Source organism: Coptis chinensis, chromosome 7 (assembly GCF_015680905.1).
Source record: "Coptis chinensis isolate HL-2020 chromosome 7, ASM1568090v1, whole genome shotgun sequence".
Taxonomy (NCBI): Eukaryota; Viridiplantae; Streptophyta; class Magnoliopsida; order Ranunculales; family Ranunculaceae; genus Coptis; species Coptis chinensis.
Genome location: NC_141462.1, coordinates 10694696 through 10717246, shown reverse-complemented (window position 1 = coordinate 10717246; position 22551 = coordinate 10694696). Strand labels below are relative to the sequence as shown.

Sequence of the window (22551 nt, the reverse complement as noted above, 5' to 3'; positions counted from 1 at the left end):
GATTAACATTGAAAGTAAAAAATTATCTTGTTTTATTTTGTTTTTTGTTTTTTGTTTTTTTTTTAAATAGAAATTTTATTGATAATGATAACGAGTTTTACAAATAATTAGGATAAGCATGCAACAAGCTGCGTCGCAAGTCCTTTATGAATTTGTTTTTTTGTTTTTTGTTTTTTGTTTGGGTTGAGGTCTTACGCTTGTTTAAGAATTGAGATTGAAATAAATGAGGGAGAGATTACGGGTTTGTTATGGATGATTAGAATTATACAAACTGGCCGGTTGGGCTTTGGGCCTTTGGTTATTTGTTTTAATCTAATTAATTGATACCCCGTAAAAACAATAGAATCCTAAATATTAATGTTAACAACACTAATACATAATCCTACCGTTCTTACATTTAAATCAATTCTTCTTACTCTCAAAACATAATCATGCAATATAATGAGTAAGGATTCGTCCACTCTTAACTCTCTAGACTTAAATCAAATTCAACTAATCAAACCCAAAAGGAACAATGGTGAGAGTAATGATTTGATGTGAAATTTCTATACTACCATTCCCAACACAAGAACAATAATAACAATAAGACATAATTAAATTAAACTGAAATTAAAACTAATTTAGAACTAAGATTGTGAATAACTAATTATGAATTTAAGACAACTAAATCTAAATAAGAATTTAAGCAATAATCTAAATTGAAATGAAGAACTAATACTTTATTCTAAAAACTAAAATATGATTCTAAACTAACTAATTGAATGAATGTAAAAAAAACTAGATCTAGATCTAAAAACTAATCTAGATCTATCTTTTTCTAACCCTAAACTCCATTAACATTAGCTTCCTAACCTAACTACCTTTAACAAAGAGTCAAGCTTTTGTTTTTATACATTCAGATCAAAAATCGTGCATGGGCTTGGAGCCATATTTTTTGGTCGGAAAAATCGGCCCAAAACCCAATTTCTTTAGTCCAAAATGGGCTCTTCAGCTGCAGTTGGCTTCGACAGATGTTTCGTCCACTTCTGCTCCTTTGATTGGGCCAAGGCTTTGACCATTGGAAAGCTTTTTCCGAGTCGGTCGTTTTGACATAAGATTCTCCCAATTCTGAGGTCTGAGTCCAAAGATCTGACCGCCGGAAGTTAAGCGACTTGTGCATTGTTTCTACCATGTTGTTGACTTTTCAGCTTTTGGACCGGGCTCTACAAAGGCTTTGTCTCCTTGAATCTTGGCCTTTATTCACAGAACTCCTTAGCAACCGACCTTTGCTCCTTTATCTCGCTAAAGTGGCACATTTCTGCACATAATAGACTTTGAAGCCTAAAATGCATAAAAACACGTAATCAGTATTAACTCTTAATTATTACTCACATAATTGGTCTAAAAGTATGATTGTTAAGGGGTTAAAACTACAGTTTTGGGCTCTTATCAAACCACCTCCAAACAGCATTTTACTTGTCCTCAAGCAAATATGAGAAATTAGAATAAGTGACCAAAAATGGAGTTCTATCTACTCTCGTTTCGCTGAGTGCGATTGCATTAACCATATGCAACAATGTCTTAAGCCACTAGAAATTCCCTAGTGGATGAGTTATAGCCTCGTGAGAGTTTTCCAGTGAAGGTACTCACAAACTTCATCTATACTACAACGACTAAGAAATAAAACTATTGTTTCCTTATTTATGTCTCAATTATCTATACATCTCACTAGCAATGAATGAATGAGAATAATCATGTCGAAACCTAAGCTAATATATGCATAATAATCAATCATCTACGAATAAACATATATACAATGAGTAATGCTATGAAATGCAAGAATGAGATCCGTTTCGAAACTTTGGAATAGCGTCCTTAAGTAGGTTCTCACATAAAGTCAAGACAAAATCACTCTCGATTTTTCCACTCAAGTTTTGCTACTCCATTAATGCGGTGGGCATACTTTACCTTACAATCTCAATGACACACAAGGAAGCCGAAGTTGATCAAACACATCTGCCACTTACTATCCCACTAACCTATTCCTAATTGAGCTAGAAGTCTTTATTAGGTGTTGCGGGGATTAGGAGATGGTTTAAGAATGAAGGAAACGGATATTCAAAAAGACAAGTCTGAGATAATAGAGTCTTCATATTATGTAACTAGAGAAAACCTTGTTATTTACTTTTGCTTCTACACTTTGTTTCCATCTTTAGCCATTTTTTTTTTTTTTCTTTGGCTTTTGACTCCTTTTATTCTATTTTTTGGAGTTTTTATTTTATTTCTATTTCTATTTTTTCTTTTCTTTGGATGGAAACTTCTTTTCTTTATTTTCAAGCAATTAACTAACTTTTGTTTACATAGGTTTTTTTTCTTCTTTCTTCCTTATTCTATTCTCGGACTTATCTAAATTGGGTAGGTTGAATTTTTTATTTTGTTTTGTTTTGTAACAGGGGTAAAAAGGATTTGTGGTTTTATGAAAGGGCTAATGAAAGGCTCGGGCTTAACTAGCGGAAAATATACTTAGGTCGGAATTTCTAGCTATATCGATCCAAAAAGGGCCTAAATTCTCTCTTAGGACATGGTATAGTGGTCAAGCAAGTGGGGCGTGTGATTTTCTATTCGAATATACTTCTCCCTTGTGTCATTTCTCAAATGTTTCACTCATATAAGGCTTTAGGCTATATTCTCACAGGATTTGTAGAATAAGTACTCTAGCCTAGATTTCAAAACTTTATTGCCAAACAATCATAGATACTCATTTAATATATTTATAGATAGATGCAAAGATTATTACCTACATATTAACCTAAGTTTCTAAAAACTATTCTAATGCAAAAGCTACGTGAGACTTCTAGATTATTAAGAGCATAGAGAAAGAAACAATACCAATATTCCTAAGTGTATAGCATAAACTTTTTATTTTTATTTTTATTTTTATTTTTATTATTTTTAAGACAAATAATACGTAATATACAACCTAATATGTGCTTAACATTTACATCGTGTTTCTATACCACCTCCAAACAATTTGGGAAAAGGGGGTTCATGAAACAATTCAATAGCACAATTAAATTATGTAACTAACTAATTTTTATAATTTTTAACATTTTATAAATAAAAGTGCGTAATTTACATCCTAAAAGTGTCTAATTTTTGCAATGTTTCTATCCCACCCCCAAACAATTGAACGCTTTGTCCTCAAAGTGTAAAGAGATAAGGAAAGAATTTACCATAGAAACGTAGCAAAAAAATTGGGTGCACTGTGAAATAAATATTGTAAAGATGATATGATAATATGAAGCATAATTAAACCGGCACGCGTCTAACTAACACAAACTCCCATCAAGTAAAACATGACAGGCTTAGGGTGGCAACATGATTTAAAATGAATACCAAAAATGCTACCCCCAAACAAAATTGGAAAACTCTTTTTAAGTTTGAAAATTTTGTTTGGCCTATACTCCAAAAAGTTGGTATTGTACGAAAACTTGGGTCTTTTAAAGTCGATTCCCTAGACTTACTAATATATATGTATTAAAATGCAGTTTACCATATATCAACAATCGAAAAAAAGTTGTGGGTCTTTCCACAAATAATTAACATGGAATGCACCATCAAAAACAGAATTAAGCACTAAGATTTCCTATGACGTAGCTTAGTGGAATGAGAGCAAAGCCTTATAGATCAAAAACCTAATTGAGCATACAGTTTCTTCTTTGTCCTCTTACGAAGGGGATGCCAAGTAAATGAACGTGAGAAAATTGATGGTTGTGGAAGATACGTAGGATGTGGATAATTTTGAGAAGGAAAAAATGGAAAAAATGAAAATGTGTCAGGTGGCTTGTCCTTGGGTGTTACTTCTTCACCAATTGGTTTTAGATAGTTATGAAGCATAGGAGAAATGCCAAGGTCAAGTACAAACTCAATGTTTCTTTGAAAAGGTAGAGGGCGAGGAACATTCGTGATGGAAGGTGAATGAGTGACATGGGGATGTGAGGTGGGTGAATGGTGTTCAACTAGTGTTCTTAGGTCTATATCATGAGGAGGCCTTGAGATATGTAAGACATTCATAATAGGTGGGTAAGAAGAATCATTTGGGATAGAGGCAAAAAAAATTCTTCTTCCGTCATGGCGTCAAGAGATGAATGGATGTCAATAGGAGAGAACTCATGAGGTGGCGCAAAGAAGGGTTTGCAAAAGAGTCGAAGGAAATCCTCCTTGATGTTATCTACATCTAGGGAGTAGAAATTGTGATCCTTGTCTTCTTCCATAAGAGGGGTATCTACTAGTGTGGGGACTAAAGTGTCACCGCTTGACTAATGTGAGGTACAAAACTCTCAATGGACTTCACTTCCCCTTCTACAGGCAAACCTAGTTGTCCCTGTTTTTTGTCTAAACATGTTAACTTCTACGAAAAGATTTCCAAAAGAAAGAGTCATTGAGCCATCCCAACAATTGATTTGGGCATTGGCGGTTGCCAAGAAAGGGCCACTAAGATGATGGGAATGGAATCATGAGCAACTTCGTGTCAAGAATAACAAAGTCGTTTGGATAGTAAAAATCCGAACTTTAACGAGAATATTTTCAACTACACCCTTGGGATACTTAATAGAACGATGAAATTAACCGCAAAGTCATTTTGGTTGGTTGAAGTTTTGTTAGACCTAGTTGTTTATATAAATAAAAAGGGAGTAAGTTAACACACTGCCCCGTGTCTAATAAAGCAGTTGTTATGAAGGTATCACCTAAGGTGCATTATCTGATAGGGCGACCGTGGTCCTTGTACTTAACAATTCTGTTATGTTCGGATAAAGAGGATATTGTTGATTAAGAATACTTAGGTGGGGTATGTTGGTTTTCCTCTTCTTGGTGCACAACTCTTTTAGAAACTTAGCGTGTCCAGGTAGACTTTTTATAGCTTCTAGAAAAGGTAGGTTTATAGTCAAATTTTTAAACACTTTCCTAATCTCATTAAAATTCTCATCCTTTTTAAACACAACTAGTCTTTGGGGATATGGTGCTTTATCGCTATTTTTAGCAGAAGGGATAAAAGTTTTATTAGTCTTTGCTTTATCTCTATCCGTTTTCCATCTAGGTGTCCATATTGGAACCTCTACAGGTGTAGGGTCTTCACTTTCTATTATTGGGTCTTGTAATGTTTTCCTTTTTGGTTGTGGTTTAACTGGTACTTCTACAGTTGTAGGGTCTTCAGTTTCTATTATAGTATTTGGTATGGTATCATTTTTAGTTTGCAGGTAATCTTTAGGCATAGTCACTTGGTTATCAACTACATACGAGCGAAGGGTAGTGATTTGCATGTAGGTCCCCTTGGTTTATATTACCATTACAAGAAATCTTGTTTATTTCAAAGGGGTGTTTGTTGACTTAGGATTAGGTAATCGCTTGACTTGGAAACACGCCGGTTTGGTTATTATTTTGGTTAGAAGACATGTCAATAACCTTTTGGCACAAAGACTGCATCATTTGCATCGTTTGTTTCATCATTTTAGAGTTTTGATCATGCCGATCTTTCATCAAGTTGGAGTTTTGTTGCATAATTTGATTTTGTTTCTCCAACAAGGTCACTACTACTTTGTCTGTAGATGATTGTATTGGAATTAAAGCTTGTTGGCGTTCATGTCTTGATGTTGATAGTTCGGGTTATGGGTACTAAACCTCTATTACGGTCACCTAAGTTCCCTTGTCCTTGATGTTGAGTGAACTGGTTGAAGTGTGAAGTGTGGTGATGGTTGTGCATAGACAAGAGGACAATAGAAATCGGAATGCTCAATACTACAAATGCACATTACAACGAAAGTAGAGTTAATGTTCATGGTGGAGTGGGTTGTTGTTGAGCAGAGATGGCATCTACCTTTTTAGTGAGGGCATCGATAAGAGTTTTAAGCTTCGGGATCATGTTTAACCTCAAGAGAAGAAGGAGAGGGCCGGGAGGAATCGTTACCTCCCCAATTGTTTTCTTCTTAGATTGATCTTCTAAGAATTTATAAGCCTCCAAGGCTCCTTTACTAAGAAAACTACCCCGGTCATGATATCTAGAACCTCCTTATGATAATGTGAAAGCCCCTTGAAGAAAGCACGAACAAAGCGTGTCTTTTCGCAAGATTATGATCGCGGGCATTCAATGAGAAGATCGATTGAAACGATTCCAGGCCTCTGAAAAGAATTCATGAGGATTTCCGCATTTGAAGAAATGAATCTTGTGAAGCATTTCATCTGTCTTTAGTGGTGGGTAAAATTGTTCCATGAACAATTGAACAAGTTGAGCCCATGAGTCCACAGAGGGAGCAAAGGCACCTCTGTACAAACAATTCAATGTAGAGATGAAGTACAAATGAGTTGTTCAGAGGGAAAACAAAAAAAGTGGCATGAATAAAACTAATAGAAACTTATAGCCAAATTATGCTCGAGCATATAAAATTTTACTCAGTGGAACTTCAATTCCATTTGATGACCTAGGAAATATATATATAAGTAATATACTAATAAGTTGATTTCCAAATTACACGTAATTTGAGCCTTTCAATTATGTTTGTTAGACTCATCCTAGCAAGTGCACATTGTAGTTGTAGATGAGAAAGAAAAAAAGTTAGTGCATCTATGTAACAATGGAAAAACCTTGGGCATGGACTTGGATTCGGTAAAACTGAAATAGAAAATAAAATCTCTTAAATTTCCAATAATAGTCAGTTGGTTGGTCAATCATTCATCGAAAAAAAGGAGTTACAATAGCATAGGCATATTACCTAGTTACCAAGTATTACAAAGGGTCATAAGTACACCCCTTAGTCACTATATGTTAGTAGGTCACTCTGACTTGTCCTTATATACAGTAGCAATGACAATGTTATCTAGTTCTTCCTGGCTTGTTAGCTACTTAGCTTTTCCCTTCACATTAACTCTTAAAGATGATGGGCATGATATAAGTTGGATTAGCTCACAGAAACACGAAGATAGAGGTTAATGAGATATAAAACTAAATCAGAAAGAAAACCAAATCTTATCTGCTAATGTCTTCACTACTGAGGTGGAATTCCAAAAGAATTGTTCTTGCATTAAAAAAAGGATAAAAGAATTGTTCATAATCATTAAGCTTATGTGCAACATATAAATAAATATATATACACACACGTTACATTGTTGATATCATATGCATCTAAAATAACATAATTAAGATACTCACCTTTGATGAAGCACTTAGAAAATTCCAGAAAACTAATAGTAGCTTTTGCATAATAAGAATTCACCAATAAACGAAACATGCAAGAGTTTAAGTTTGCCCTAGTCACTTGAGTTTCTTCATATTTTCTAAGATCCTTCTTGAGAGTGCCAAACCTACGCGCCAGTACTCGACTCTTTTAGTTGAGATGAGAATAACCCAATTAGTAGCCAAAGCCGTGGCTATTAATCCACATCCCTTATCGTCATCTCGTGTGAAACCCTCAGTAACAATGGAAAAACCAAATGTGACACTTACTTATTTTTCGAGACTCATCCTTGGATCTTAATTTCAACTGACAACTTGCTAAAAATATAAGAATCTCCAATTTCATGCAAAATATATGTTTTCTGCAACATATTACCATTTCAATATTTAATCCACAACTTACAACAACGAATAATAACAGAGAGCATGCTAAAAAAATAAAACAGATGATAGATTTGAAGAATGACTCCATCAAATTTTCATGATACAATTGATTTTTTTTTTTTTCCAAAAAAAGTATTGTGCACCACATGTTACTTGCAACAACAACCATGTGGTAGGATACAAATTCAGTTTCTCATCAACTCACCAAGTACAACCAATAGAACATATGACAATCCTAATTAGACGACTTTAGACTCTTTGATTGGATATCGAATTTCACCAATTGAATGCAATCCCTCATATATGTTAGCTAATAGAGCAATAAATATGTTTTGGCATTTCTTTTTTTTTTCTCTACCAATCAATGACCCTAAACTTTTCAAGGTCTTAAAGACTGGGCTCAAGGCTAGAAGAAGCAGGTAGCTACTGGTTTGTTATCACCAAAGACACAAAAACAACAACAATTAAAGGAAATAATAACTTTGCAATTAAAACTATAAAAAACAACATGCAATTTTCAAAGAGAATCCAAAAGCAACCACAAACCTCCTAGATGAGCAATAAGCTTAGGTAATGTGCAGGAAGTAAAGCTTTTGTTTGCTTGAACTCTCTAGCCGCTATGTCTGTCAAGCACCAAGCCGCCTCAAGCAACTACACAATTTAAAAAATATATATATAAGAAATCTCTTTCAACGTATATGGACTTGATTAACATAGCGGGTAGCCTTACGACTTTTGACGTGGGAATAAGGAAACAATATTGACTTCTCAAGACAGGGACAAAGATACAAACATGCTCAAGCTCAGCAGAAAACTCAAATAAAGAAAAACAAATCATGCCTGTCATAAGGGAACTATCAATTTGATCAATCTATATTTGAAACGAATCACTATTAAAAAAAGAAGATACAAATGGGAAAAGGTATGTGTCCCAGTATTGATTTATACCAATAGTGTAGAATTTAATGTAATGAAATAATAAGTAGGAGTATAAATGAACTGTACATGTCATGTAAACAAAATTATGATAGTAGTACAATCTACAAAGACGGAGACTGGGACATAGATAGTGTAGTAACTGTTGAATGAAGATTCGAAAGGACTACGTGAAACAACAAACTTTAACTATTTGGAGAATCACACCACACAACTTTTTCAAATAAAATGATTGGGTAATCTCTAACCATTTAACATTCAAAGTAGTTTAAGAATGGGCAAGTTCCAGATTGTATTAGACATGCATGCAAAACTAAATTAGGTACCCATGAAATTTGAGTATGTTAGAACAACACTATCGATTAATCTCTAACCATTTAACATTCAAAAGTAGTTTAAGAATGGGCAAGTTCAGGATTGTATTGTATTAGACATGCATGCAAAACTAAATTAGGTACCCATGAAATTTGAGTATGTTAGAACAACACTATCGATATTTAAATCACAAAAGACGTAAATTAGGTAGGTGGGGGACTTATAAAAACTCAATTTGTGATTTCAGGAAATAAAATGTACGATTGCAAAATGGGAAAATGAATAAGTGGGCAAATTTATAAAGATATGTCTCATCTTAATATTGATCCAATGAAAACCCAGTAACACAATTATAAAAGGAAAGTAGCCCAAGCTATGAAGATATACCTTGTATAATTTGAAATTGTCTCATCTTTAGTAAAACTATCATCTTGGGAGCCAAATTCATGCAAAAATAGAGACAATCGGGGATTTTGCAAGATTGGAACAATAAATACATTTTGTTAATAAAAAATTATAGCCTATCAGAAACAAAAATCTTGTCTAAATGAAAAGAATCAAAATATAATCTGTACCATATTTCTCAACCACGCATGGCAATATTTTGTGGTTCTAAAGCAGGCTCTGCAAATGACATCCACAAACAATATTACAAACAAAAGAAAGGGAGAACTAAGGAGTCTCTCATAACAAAAACAATGGGAACATGGTTTACCTTAAAGGTTTGTCGTCTAAGACGTAGCCATGTACGGATTGAATACAACGAACTGCTTCCTCCTCTCTCAAGTACGTTATATATCTGCGGAATAAAGAAATAGAGAAGTGAGATTTACACAACTAATAGAAATGTTAAAGGTAACAACACAGGCTTTCTACCACATATATTCGAAATCACTCATGTTATGCTATGCTATGTAGTTGAACGTGGGAATCAAATTTAAACAAAAATAAATACTTGGGCAGTCAAAAATCTCACCTTACTACCGAGATAACTACCAGTTAAGCTCTGAACACATTCAATTAAGCCCTGAACATATCCGATAACCGCTTTCCTACTCTGTTCAGATACAATAGTTGGTTGTATCTCTTCAGCTATTTATTGGGGCTTTGAAATTTTCAAAAATTGGGAAGCACAAAGAAAAATCCATCTTTTGTATATGAAGAATCAACCCATCTTGACATATCTAAGTAAAAGTCTCCTGGACTAAATGAAAATGCATCTTGGTCTAATGGATTGTTTCTTCTGAAGACAATGCCAACAAAGATAACATGCCCCCGCTATCTACAAATCAAAATTATATACGTAGTAGAGAATCACCCGTTGTTTTCCTAAAAGCTTCTAGATTCTAGAACCACCCGAACACTTTCAGTTGAATAGACAGTTGATATGTGGAGACTCATTGTGGGGTATGCCAGCAGCTATACTCTCTTTGGTTGGTGTTAAGCCTCCCTTGTGCATGAAGTTCTTGTCAAGTGATGACAATGATAGGGTGACCAAGTTTTTGGATGGTTAAATGGTGAAAATGCTACAATTGTTTTCTGATAGTTTCTATTTGTAGTTAAGGTGGCTAGTCTTTAGTTATATGAGTCCTGGCTTTCAGTTTAGCTGGTTGTAATTTTTTTTTGTCTTAATTTTCTCCACAGAACTACAGAAGTTTATGTGATTTTAGACTTTACAGTGAGATAGTTTTTCAGATCAAAGAAATTAAGATGGTTGCATTCTTGCATACTGTTGTTATTTAATGAACCTTAAGTGGAGATGATTGCTTCTTTTAAAAGAGGCTAAATAGGGGATTTGGTTGGTTGACTGGGTGGGGAAGGTTATTCTCTACTAAATTGTACAATCTTAGAAGCCTATACAACTATGTAAGAGTGTTCTGTTGTTGTTGATGCTAAAGTCATGTAAATAGTGGGATTGCATATAATAGAACTCTTAATTTTGTGATATGTATAACAAATTACACTTAAAAAAATGCAATTCCATAAAAAGCTAAGCTAAGATAAACCTGGACAAATAGCAGCTAGGCGGTTGAGCTAATTTAAGGAACCTCTCTGATCAAGCTCTATCTTCTGAATATGAAATCAAGAGAAGGAGAAGTATATATTTTACCTTGAAGTAGTGAGATCGGTGATTGGAGTGTGAGAAATAGTTTTTATTTAGGTTTAAGTTTTTAAGAAATATGCTTAACGAAGGGTTGGGTTATGTATATTGTTTTACCTTTTTTTTTTTGTTAATTACGAAAATAGCCTATGCGTACATGTGAAATAAGGGCGTAGCTTTGTTTTTGTTTTAACATAACACATTAAAAGACAATTTTGATTTTTATTAAATTAGAGAGGACACCAAATTCAGGGTTAGCTTGGTAAGAAAGCGAGTAATTATTTTCTAAATAGGGACTTTTTAAAAAATAGAGCTGACGTGGCTCATTGTGAGTATATTGAGAGAAACGGATATTAATATAGGTAGGATGGTTTCTTGCTTTTATTCGGTGTGACTTAACATATAAGAAGAGTTGTCATTCTCAAATTGTTAGAAATTAGGGCTTTCAAATTTCGTAGATTAGAGTTTAAATTGTGTGTGTTTAAAAATGTTAGAGCATCTCTAGGTGGACGTATCCGTGGTCGCATTCTTCAAATTTGAAGAAATGCGTCGGAATTTCCCGGAATTCCAACTCTAGGTGGTCGCATTCGTGGTCGCATCACCTGCTTGTTCGCGATTCTTGTTCGCAAATTTGGCAATTTGGATCGCGGATGCGGAGGCGACAATAGTAATGTCGTGCGCCATTACTAATACTAATGTCGCTCAACTTTATTGACTTTGACCACAAACAAGGAGGGAATTATTATTACCAGCCGCTAGCGCCACTACTATCGGGCGCTGGCGCGCCACTCTAATGTCGCGTGCTCCAACGGGCAAAAACGGGCAAAAACGGCCTGATTTCTACCTTCTATATCTACACTCATCTCCTTCTTCATTGTACACACACTCAACTCAAACATTTGTATCAAACAACTCAACCATTTCACATCAATCCTTAACAAACAACACACACATTGAAAAAATGGATCATGAAGTATATGAGATATTTCGGCTTAAGTCTTCATCTTCATCTTCATCTTCTTCATCGTCTTCTTCTTCTTCATCTCCTCCAAATGAAGCTTCGGTAGATAGTCTTGATGAAGAATTTGTTAATGCCATGCCTCTTATGAAACACACTTTGGCTGTACTTGCACAAGCACAAGTACATGCTCGAAGAAGCACCACATGGTGGTTCAAAGAAGGGTCGAAAAATTAAACATAGAAAATATGCTCGACTTTGGAAATCTTGAAGAACAACTACTTCGCCGATCGATCGTCTGTCTTTTCGAAGAGGATTTCAAACGGCGCTTTTTGTATGAAAAAATCTTTATTTGTTCACATCTTCAACGATATTCAAACTCATTTTAAGTTTTTCAGCCTAAAGTTAACAATCTTTGGTAAACCCGGTATAGATCCTTCGGTCAAGGTGGCTGCGACTTTCGCGTATTCTTGGTTATGGCGCGTGTGCGATCAACTTGACGATCAATTATACATTTCGAGCAAAGTGGAAACCGGTTGAGGCATTTCGTGATGCAATTATCAAATTATGAAAATCTACACGCGAAGGCCAAATATTGCAGATCTGAGCGGTTTTGCACATTCGCCACACGTGGATGGCGGGTATGTTGGGAAGCATTGATTGTATGCATGGGAATGGCATAATTGTCCAGTTGGATGGCAAGGTGCTTACGATGGTGGATTACGGAAAACCATCGTTATTCGAGTCCCATTGCAAAAGAAGACTTGTGGATATGGCATTCTTTCTTTGGGATGCGGGGATCACACAATGACATCAACGTGTTGGACAACTTCGCCGATATTTGAGCACGTGATCAATGGTACTTCTCCACCTATTTCTTTTGATGTAAATCAAGCATAACTATAATATGGGTTATTATTTAGTCGATGGTATCTATCGACTATGCCGCATTTATACAAACAATTTCAAACCCCTAATGCTCTTAAGGCGAAGTGGTTCGAACGATGCATTTTGCAAGAAAAGATATTGAAAGAGCTTTTGGGGTTTTGCAAGCTAAATTTAGTATTTTGGCAAAAGCTTGCAAATTATGGCATAATGGAGACAATGGGTGCTGTTATGAGAGCATGTATCATATTGCACAATATGGTAATGAGACTAAGAATAAAAATTATGAAATGAGGAGGTACATTCCTGATCCAGAAGGGCAACCACAGATTCCACCTACTCGGGAACACTACATTGAAGGGACTCTACGAGTTCAATCAAAGACTATGCATGATAGACTTAAAAGCGACCTTGTCGAGCATCTATGGAGCATTAGGGGTGACCGACATTGATTGTTGTAATCTTTTATTTATTTATTATATAATTAGAGTAACTCTAGTAGTATGTAATAAGGGTGATATGTAATAGTTATCTTTTATTTATTTATTTTTATTTTATGTGTTTGCAATCATGTATTAGTTGTCGGGTTCTATTAATAAAATTGTAATTCATTTGCTAAATCAAATGAAGTAAACACATATGAATCACACAACATAATAATAACCACACAACATATCACACAACATAATAATAATGACACAACATATCAAAATGATCAAATGAACAATTCTAAATCACACAACATAATAATAATCGTTATACAACAACCTCCTAGACTATCCTACATCGCCTCCTCTATAGTGAAGATTTGTCCTTGTCTTTGAACTCTCCGTCTGTCCATCTTTGTGATGAACTCACCCTTGTGCGATCAATCGAGGTTGTAACTCATCAATCTGGCGTTACAAATCGTCATAATCCACATGAGCACGGGAAAGAAGTCTCTCTCTCAACCTTTGTGGCGAATACCGAGGGAGCCAAGCCATCATTTACCACGAATGCTTGTCTCATATCTCATGCGTAGGTCATCCACGAAATAATTATTCATTAATAATTTATGACATTTTCATAATAAACCAAAATAATAAAACAAAACCAATAAAAATAATTACGAGAGATAGATGTCAAGGTCGGGGCTCTAATGTGCGGCGAAAGTGGCATCAATAGAAGAAAGGTAAATCGTCGGCCACTCGGATCGCTCAAACTGAAAACCAAGGCCACTCGGTAGGGGATCAGTCTTTTGGAACAAATGTGTGCACAGGTCCATGTCAAACGAAGCGTCGGACGGTGTGGTCTGAATCACGGAATTCCGTCGACACCCAAATTGCTAACCGTATGAATGTTGCTGCGACCTACGCTGGGAGCAAATGACCAATAGACACCTGAACCCGAATATGGTAATCTTTGCTCATAAGTCTGCAATGTAACTAGGTCGAAGCAGTAGCCAAGTCCAATGCACGTTACTCGATGACTTGCTCTAAGGTCATGTCCTTAGCCTCGATACATGGGTAGGCGGATCGGGGAGGGATACCAAAGTATGGTGAAATGAACAGTAACATCTATCTCCTAAATACCACTCCATATCACTCCCACAAGTGAATACCATCCTCCTATGAGAAATGAACAATGCATATCTACGATCATTCGAGCCGATGTACACGGATGTCCTCAAGGCCTCCAAACAATAGAAGCCTTTTGTGCTAAGCTCGATCACGGGTTTTGAAGTTATGTTATGACCGATTCGACAAGGTCCGTGCCAAGCCACGAGCCTAGGCCTCTCATCGGTATACTCTGTGAGGATAGGATTTGCAAAGACGGAAATACTCATAAAACCATACCTCTAAGAGAATGACAAACCCTCCCATCCGGGGGGACCGACAACACGGAAGATGTCGGGGGCCTATCTAAACAACGCCAACAAATGACGAAGATATGGCTCCACCAAAATCAATGCGCCAACTTGCAAGTGCTCAAAGTTAGCTAGAAATCCCAAGTTAATCGTGGAATGGCGGAAGGAAAAAGAAGACACCCATCAAATACATACGAAAAGCTCTTTACATTCATCAACATGTGTTTGACCATCATCGAATCAAGTGACAAATAATCTATCAAAACTGCAATCTGAATCAAGAGTCAGCGGTGTAATGTATGCAGCCTTGATACCGAAATCCTAACACCGGCAACGTCATACGACTCCTCGGTCGGACAAAGGGAAGAAAGTCATCATTTGGGCACAACTCGAATTGTGCTACATCTCAACGGATTACCTAATCCTATACTCAAACCCGGATATCATGCAAAAATCTAATGGAGTGAAGCCCAACTCTCCTCGAGGGAAGTGAAAAGTATGTGTACTATCCCACCATCTCTCAACTAAACCATTAATAACTCCCCGAATGTCGGTCTTATTTAGGGATGTCAACTAGATGAGCAAAGGAGTCGCTAAAATTGCATCTCTAACATGGTCAAGTGCACCGACTTTCTTAATATCATCCCACCACTTCCTAAAGCGCGTGGAGTGCACCGAACCGATACATAACACATCTACGATTCGATGACGCCAAAATGAAACTAAAATTAAAAAAATAAAAATAAAAATATACGTATTGTATTGAACTACTAAAATTAACTACTACTACTACTAATTTATGAAATTAAAATACATACCTGTTGTTCAAGAACAACTCTTGAGACATGCCTTTCATGAAACCTCTTAGACAGGCCTAAGATGGCTGAAATCAATAGCCTCCCAGAGAAATTCAAAATCAATTGCGATATTGAATCGACCAATGGATCGTCGACCCTCGACTCCTTGATTTCCAGCTCAGGAAGTGGTTGGTTCATCATCTAGATCACCTTGGGATTATCCCAAATGTATGCATGTTTTCTTCTTCTCACCGCCACCACTCCATCGTGTTTGGTTATTATAGGCGGATTAGGTCGTAGGAACTCATTTTTTCCTACTAACTAGAGTGAATGAGTTGAAAAAAATTGTAAAATGACAAAAGTCCATTTGTCGTAGCGACATTAAAACGACGACATTAATCTTTGCTAGCCGAAATTAGCGACGAAATCTTTCAAGAAATAATGTCAGTGGGTCCCCAATAAATTTTGCGACCGAATTTGCGACCACCTAGAGTTGGTCGAAATTTGCTATCAAATGTTGTGGTAGCATTCTTCAAATTTGAAGAGTATGCTACCACCACCTAGAGATGCTCTTAGTTTTCTTAAATTAACAAAGGTTGATGGTGAGATGAGGTTGTATGCAAAACTAACAATGATGGTTTCGAAGAGTTGGGTTCAAAAGCAATAAAGGGCAATACCGTCTTTGCAAGCCTTAATTATTTTGGGGAACCAAACTAAAAGCAAAATTAATCCCCACATCCTACGAAACAAAACAGTTAAATTTAATGGCGTCTTCTTCATCCGTTCATCGAGTTTCCAAACTCCTCTATCAAAACCCATCATCTACTTATTACTCCCTCTTCAAACACCCTCATTCCACTCTCAAAATCACACCTTTACTGTTATCTTCATCTCGTAGTCACAAACTCACCACTTCTTCTTCTTCTTCTTCTATCCCAAATCACTTCCATCAAACACAACAACAACAACACCCCAATCCCAATCCACAACATTTTAACCCTAATAATCAGTGGCACCAGAACCAGAATCAGTACTACCCACCACCTCAAAACCCTAACAATAATAATAATCAGTGGCAGCAGCAGCAAAGTCAAAACTACCCTCCACCTCAGCGACGTGGGCCCCCAAACAATAATCAGTGGCAGCAGCACCCTCCACCTCAGCAGGTAATGGTTCAAACACAACAAGTTGATTTATTGAGTTTGTGTAAAGAGGGGAAGGTTAAAGAGGCTGTGGAGATATTAGGGAATGGTTATAATGCGGATTTTAATGTGTTTTATGAGTTATTGAATGTTTGTGGGAATCCCAAGTATTTAGACGAGGGGAAAAAGGTTCATAGTTTGTTGTTTAAGTCTCAAATGAGAGGGGATTTGGTGTTGTTGAATAACTTGATTGAAATGTATGGGAAATGTGAGAGTATGAATGAGGCCAAACAAGTTTTCGAGAGGATGTTGGACCGGGATCTTGATTCTTGGCATGCCATGATGAATGGGTATGCGGCCAATGGGTTGGGTGATGATGGGTTACACTTGTTTGAAGAGATGAGGAAGTTGGGTTTGAAACTGAATGAGAAGACTTTTCTTGCTGTTTTTGCGGCTTGTGGTAGTGCTGATGCTATTGAAGAATGTTTTCTACATTTTGATTTGATGAAAAATGAGTATGGGATTAGTCCTAGTGTTGAACATTATGTTGGGATAGTTGATGTACTTGGTAAGTGTGGATATGTTACTGAAGCGGAGGAGTATGTTGAGAAGATGCCGTTTGAACCTACTGTGGAAATTTGGGAGACGTTGATGAAGGTTGCTCGGGTTCATGGTGATATTGATCTTGAGGATAGAGCTGAGGAATTGATGGTTGGACTTGTCCCTTCTTTGGCGAATCCAAAGAAGATACCAACACCACCGCCGAAAAAGCGGTCTGCTATTAGCTTGCTTGATGGGAAAAACAGGGTGAATGAATACCGTCACTTGCCTCCTTACAAGAATGAGGAGAAACCAAAGGAACAAGGTTATGTGCCGGATACTAGATATGTACTTCATGACATTGATCAGGAAGCCAAAGAACAAGCATTGCTCTATCACAGTGAGAGGTTGGCCATTGCTTATGGTTTGATCAGTACACCAGCGAGAATGCCTCTTAGGATTATCAAGAATCTCCGTATTTGTGGTGACTGTCACAATGCGATTAAGATTATGGCAAAGATTGTTGGTAGGGAGTTGATTGTAAGGGATAACAAACGTTTCCATCATTTCAAGGATGGAAAATGCTCATGTGGTGATTACTGGTGAAGATTTGTTGGTTTTGTCATCAAGATGTGATGATAAGAGTTTATGTTATCTGTATTTATCTTATTTTGGCTGTTCCATGTATTAAAATGCAAAACAATTACTAGTGCAGCGTGTTTTTGAAATCAGGTTTGGTATTAGTTGGTAATAGACAAAGCATTTGCTAGTGATTGAAGAACTAATTTAGTGAGAGCATATAGTTCAGGTGTTATTTTGTCATTGTAAATCGGATCCTAGGAGGATATACATAATGCTTTCTTCACAAACTTATTGCCTTTGTACTCGTAAAAAATGTCTTCGGATTCAGTTCGATAAATCGTTGTCTGGTTGAAAGTAGGTGCCTTGACAAGGAAATTGAGACACTTTGTTTCGGAAATGTTAAGGGTGTCTTTGAAATTGGGATGCCAGGTGTCATTGTTTTTTCATATTGATTGACAATTTTTAAGATGCAGAGTTGTGTAGGCATAGAAGTCACAAGTCCCGCCTCGAATCTATTGGTATTAACTTTAAAAGCTGAAAGTACGCTGAGAGTGAAACTTGATCAAAGATTGCAGGAGTCACCATTGATGAGCGTTTTGAAATGAATAAATATATTATTCACTGAAAAAAATGTCTGTTGTGCTTCCCTGCTTGACTCATGATACTAAAACTCAAACTGAAAGCAATGGAGGTGGAAATGGTGTTTGCTCGGACTAGTTGAAAATCAATGACGATAGTGCGAGCTGTGTTGAAAAGGTTCCTAAGTTTGCTTCCGTTGATTCTATTTGCCATTCTCCTGTTGCAGGAAGCGGTGGTGGACAAGTTGAAGGTAATAATAATGAATGCTTCTGCCCTCTCAAATTTTTGCCTAACCGTGATGTCGTGTTCATGTGTAGTTCAAGATATCTAATGTGTATGTCAACATGCTGATCGACTATTAGTGGTTTTGTCATGATATCAACATTTGATGATTATTATGATAACAAAATCTAGTTGTTAACTTGTTTTTTTGTTAAAAAAAGGGAAGTGTGTTTTTGGTTACCTTGGATTACCATGTGAACCAAAACACAAATGTGTTTCAGATGAAGTTTCCGTCGAAGAAAGGAAAAAAAACAGGAATGTAAAGATACCAAAACTCAAACCGGAAGCCATGGAGGTGGAAATGGTGCTTCATCCGACCAGTTGAAAATCAATGACGATAGTTCGATCTTTGATGAAAAGGTTCCTGAGTTTGCTTCTGTTGATTCTATTTGCCATACTCTTGTTGCAGGAAGCGGCGGTGGACAAGTTGAAGGTAATAACAAATGCCTCTACCCACTAAAATTTTGGTCTAAGCATTATAGGGTGTTCATGTGCAGTTCGATTAATCTAATGTGTATGTCAAGATGCTGATTCACTATGAATGATCTTATCGTGATATCAACACTAGATAACTACATTGAAATCACAAACTAGTTTATCTGTTTTTCCTGTCTGACAAAATATCAGAACACCAAGTAAACTAAAATACTAGTGTGTTTCAGATGAAGCTTTCAGTAAAGAAAGGAAAAAACATGAACCTAAAGATACCAAAACTGAAACTCAAAGCGATGGAGGTGGAAATGGTGCTTGCTCCGGCCAGTTGAAAATCAATGGCGATAGTTTGAGCTGTGCCGAAAATGTTCCTAAGTTGTCTTCTGTTGATTCTATTTGCCATTCTTCTGTTGCAGGAAGTGTCGGTGGACCAGTTGAAGGTAATATTATCAAAACTTTTTCGTCTCAGATTTTTGCCTAGCCATGATCTTGTGTTCATGTGTAGTTCGAGACCTCTACTGTGTATGTTAAAATGCTGATATAGTATTAGTGGTTTTATCATGATATCACCAATGATAACAACTTTGAAAACAAAAACTTGTTGTTACCTTGTTAAAAAGGAAAGAAATAAATGGAATACCGTATTAACTAAGGCTGTGTATCTTTGGAGGAGTTTAAGAATTCTGGAAAATTAGCTAAGACAGTTATGCAAGAACAAGTTATTAGAAGAGAAAGTTAGCCATCTAATTTAATCATTTAGGAAATTAACACCCTTCTTTGAATGAACTTTGAAAAAATGAACTACAATTTTGGTGCTCTTCCCTTCACAATCTATCCATGAATTTTTTGCAATCTACCCATGGACTTGAATTTTGTAATCTATCTTTATATATCCTGGAGTCTTAATTCCTTAAATCAAGCACAGCCTAAATGACTGACTTGTTTCATGCAGATGAGGACAGGAAGAAGATGAAGAAGAAGCGGAAGAGGAATTGGAACAGCAACAAGATGAAAAAGAAGATTGATCACGAGGGTTTGGACAAGAAGGTTGATGTGAAGGCAAAGAACAAAGCAGTGGGGGCAGAGACTCAGTTTTTGGAGAAATCATGCAACAAAAAGAAGAGGAAAACTAATATTGTTGCTGCTAGTACTGTGGTAAAGGATTTTTTGCTAGTACATCCTAGTCCTACGTTGCCCTTCTTAGGGGCCATGCACTTATCTCCATTTAATATAAGCGCTTCCTCATTTTAGATCTTCTTTGTCCTTTTTCTCACAAAAAATTAACGCACACCATTTAAAATGTGGGTGGACTGGAATCTGATTTGATTGAGTAGATTGCACCTGGTTTTATACTAATTTATGCGGTTTATGTAAGTCAAAACTCTGTCTTATCATTCTTTTGTTTTATAGGCACCAACTTACGGACTCAGGCAGTACTTGTGTACACAAATGCAGAATCGACCTGGATCTCATAATTTGATTCCGCCTGTTAGTCATAGAAGTGCATTCCGTGTAATTTCACCTGATCTTCCGCCTGGTATTGGTCCAAGAAATTCCGTCACAGTGCCATTTGGTAGTTGTTTAGGCCCTACATATCCACCTGAGCCTGGTCTTTGGTATCCCGTGGCCTATCCTGGTAGAATTATAAGTCACAGGCCTATTTCATGTGGTTTTACCCCACCTGAAATCATGAGTAGTAGAGGAACATTTCAAAGAAGTGTGAGTTCTGGGGCTCAAGTGGAAGGCTGGTCAAAGAAATATACTTCCATTTGTTGAGAATTTATTATTAATTTCCTGATTTTTCTCGGTGCTTATTATGCTGTTAATGTTTGTGTATTTTTTGTTGCATTTAGGTCCTCCTGGTGCTAACTTGTTTGTTTCTAACATCCCTCAAGAATTTGGTGGTCAAGAGCTAGCAGATGCTTTTCAAGCATTTGGAAGGGTCTTGAGTACTAAGGTCTGCTATAAAGCAACGGGTGTTAGCAAATGCTATGGTAAGCACATATTTATCTTCTTTGCATCTGAAATTAAGGAATTCGAATACTCCATAAGAATTTCATGTGTTGAGCATGAAGTCATCCTCCAAGTGTCCAGTACACAAGAAAACATTTAGATGATTTTCATATCAGCTTTATGAAGGTCATTTTATCTAGAACCTTAAAACTTCATGATTGTGCTCATTGCATTACACATTTAAGTTAGATTTTAAATAAACTATGTGCTTCAGTCTCTGTATCTCCTTTGCATCTGCAGGATTTGTCAGTTACGACTCATCAGCCGCTTCCCATGCCGCAATTATTAGGATGAATGGGTGTCAGTTGGGTGGGAAAACGTTGAAAGTGCAGCTTAAGAGATATGACAAGCATAACAAACTTAACTCACAATGACAGAGATATGGAAGGAAGCAGAATTCTCTACCACCTCTGGTGGCAACCATCCTTGCCTTTCGTAGTTACTGCAGCATGTGCCAGAATGGCGTAGAAATGGAGGATAATTGATCCTTTTGCATGTATTATGCTATCTGTTCTTGTGCTGAGGAAAAACTGATAGTTCCCATGTTGCCACATGTTATCGTGGTGCATTTCTGCATAGTATTTGTAATTTATTATACATTTAGACATTTATAAAGTAATCAATCTTCCCTTGAGGTTTTCTGATGGTATTCGACTGCTGATTCAGCTGCCTATTGCCATGCATTGCGTTGGTTGTTTAGTGTTCTTTGGAATTTTGTTGCTCTTGTTTGCAAGCTCTACGGTTCAATAAGTTTTGCCTTTCCAGACTGGTGCTTTTGGCAAGTATTACCATCTGAGGATCGCGTATGTGAACCTGTTTTCTTCATCTTTATCTTTTGTTTTTTCTAAAACTTTTTTTCCACTTTTTTCCATGTTAAAGATCCAATGTTTGTATGGGCTCAAAGTGGTATCTTATCCTTGATTTAAACTGTTATATTCTAATCTTTGGTGTTAATGTGATTTTGGAGACGTTTTACTAGCTGCCACAGGCTTTCCTCCAGTCCAAGCAATGTCTTTATACTGGTGTTTCAATTTCCATGTTATGTGAACTGCTGTGTTCATCCTGTTGTTTGTGTTGATGACATTTCGATTTGCTGTCACACTTCAGGTATCTCTACTTGCTTTTTTTGTGCATATTGATATCTTGGTTTCTTTTCTTTTTCTAGTGAAATATGTTTTGGTTGCTTAATCATACCCTATTCGGCCAGAGCGTAAAGGATCTGTTGTTTGTCTGGATACAGGAGAATGTTCTGCAATATGTCAATCTTTATCTTGTCTGATGTCATTGGACCTCACCATATTGATACTGTCACACAACTTTAACATATTTTTCATTGATGATCTTCTTTTGTCTATTGCTGGCGGCTAATAGATGTATAAACATACCCTCGGACTGCATCTGGAATACGGTTAAGGACTTCAGGTACCTTTTTTGATGTATGAATCGGATCATGTTATTTTCTACGAGAACCTGTGTCATCTGTGCTCCAAAGAATCTCTTGTATAAATAAGGCCTATGGCCAAATCAAATTGTTGTTTTTAGAAAAATTGAC

At 36.5% G+C, this 22551-nt stretch overlaps 1 protein-coding gene and 1 pseudogene across 3 annotated transcripts in view; both read left to right on the top strand.

Moving 5' to 3' along the window:
• The window catches only part of LOC147485954 (pentatricopeptide repeat-containing protein At2g15690, mitochondrial pseudogene), a 42750-nt pseudogene extending 24854 nt beyond the window's left edge, over nt 1–17896 (top strand). The window contains exon 2 of the transcript XR_015200932.1: nt 16042–17896. The product of XR_015200932.1 is annotated as a pentatricopeptide repeat-containing protein At2g15690, mitochondrial pseudogene (transcript). The remainder of the gene's footprint in view (nt 1–16041) is intronic.
• A 151-nt stretch (nt 17897–18047) lies between these two features.
• LOC147485953 (RNA-binding protein BRN1-like) lies at nt 18048–21633 on the top strand. 2 transcript variants are annotated; one of them, XM_086570315.1, is made up of 6 exons: nt 18048–18987; nt 19217–19426; nt 19949–20141; nt 20397–20730; nt 20840–20980; nt 21240–21633. In XM_086570315.1, exons 3-6 carry the CDS (start codon nt 19956–19958, stop codon nt 21371–21373), a joined length of 795 nt encoding a protein of 264 aa, XP_086426441.1. In that variant the 5' UTR covers nt 18048–18987; nt 19217–19426; nt 19949–19955; the 3' UTR covers nt 21374–21633. The 2 variants fall into 2 exon arrangements, with proteins under 2 accessions (XP_086426441.1, XP_086426442.1); XM_086570316.1 differs by having other exon boundaries at nt 19939–20141.
• The last annotated feature ends 918 nt before the right edge of the window (nt 21634–22551 follow it).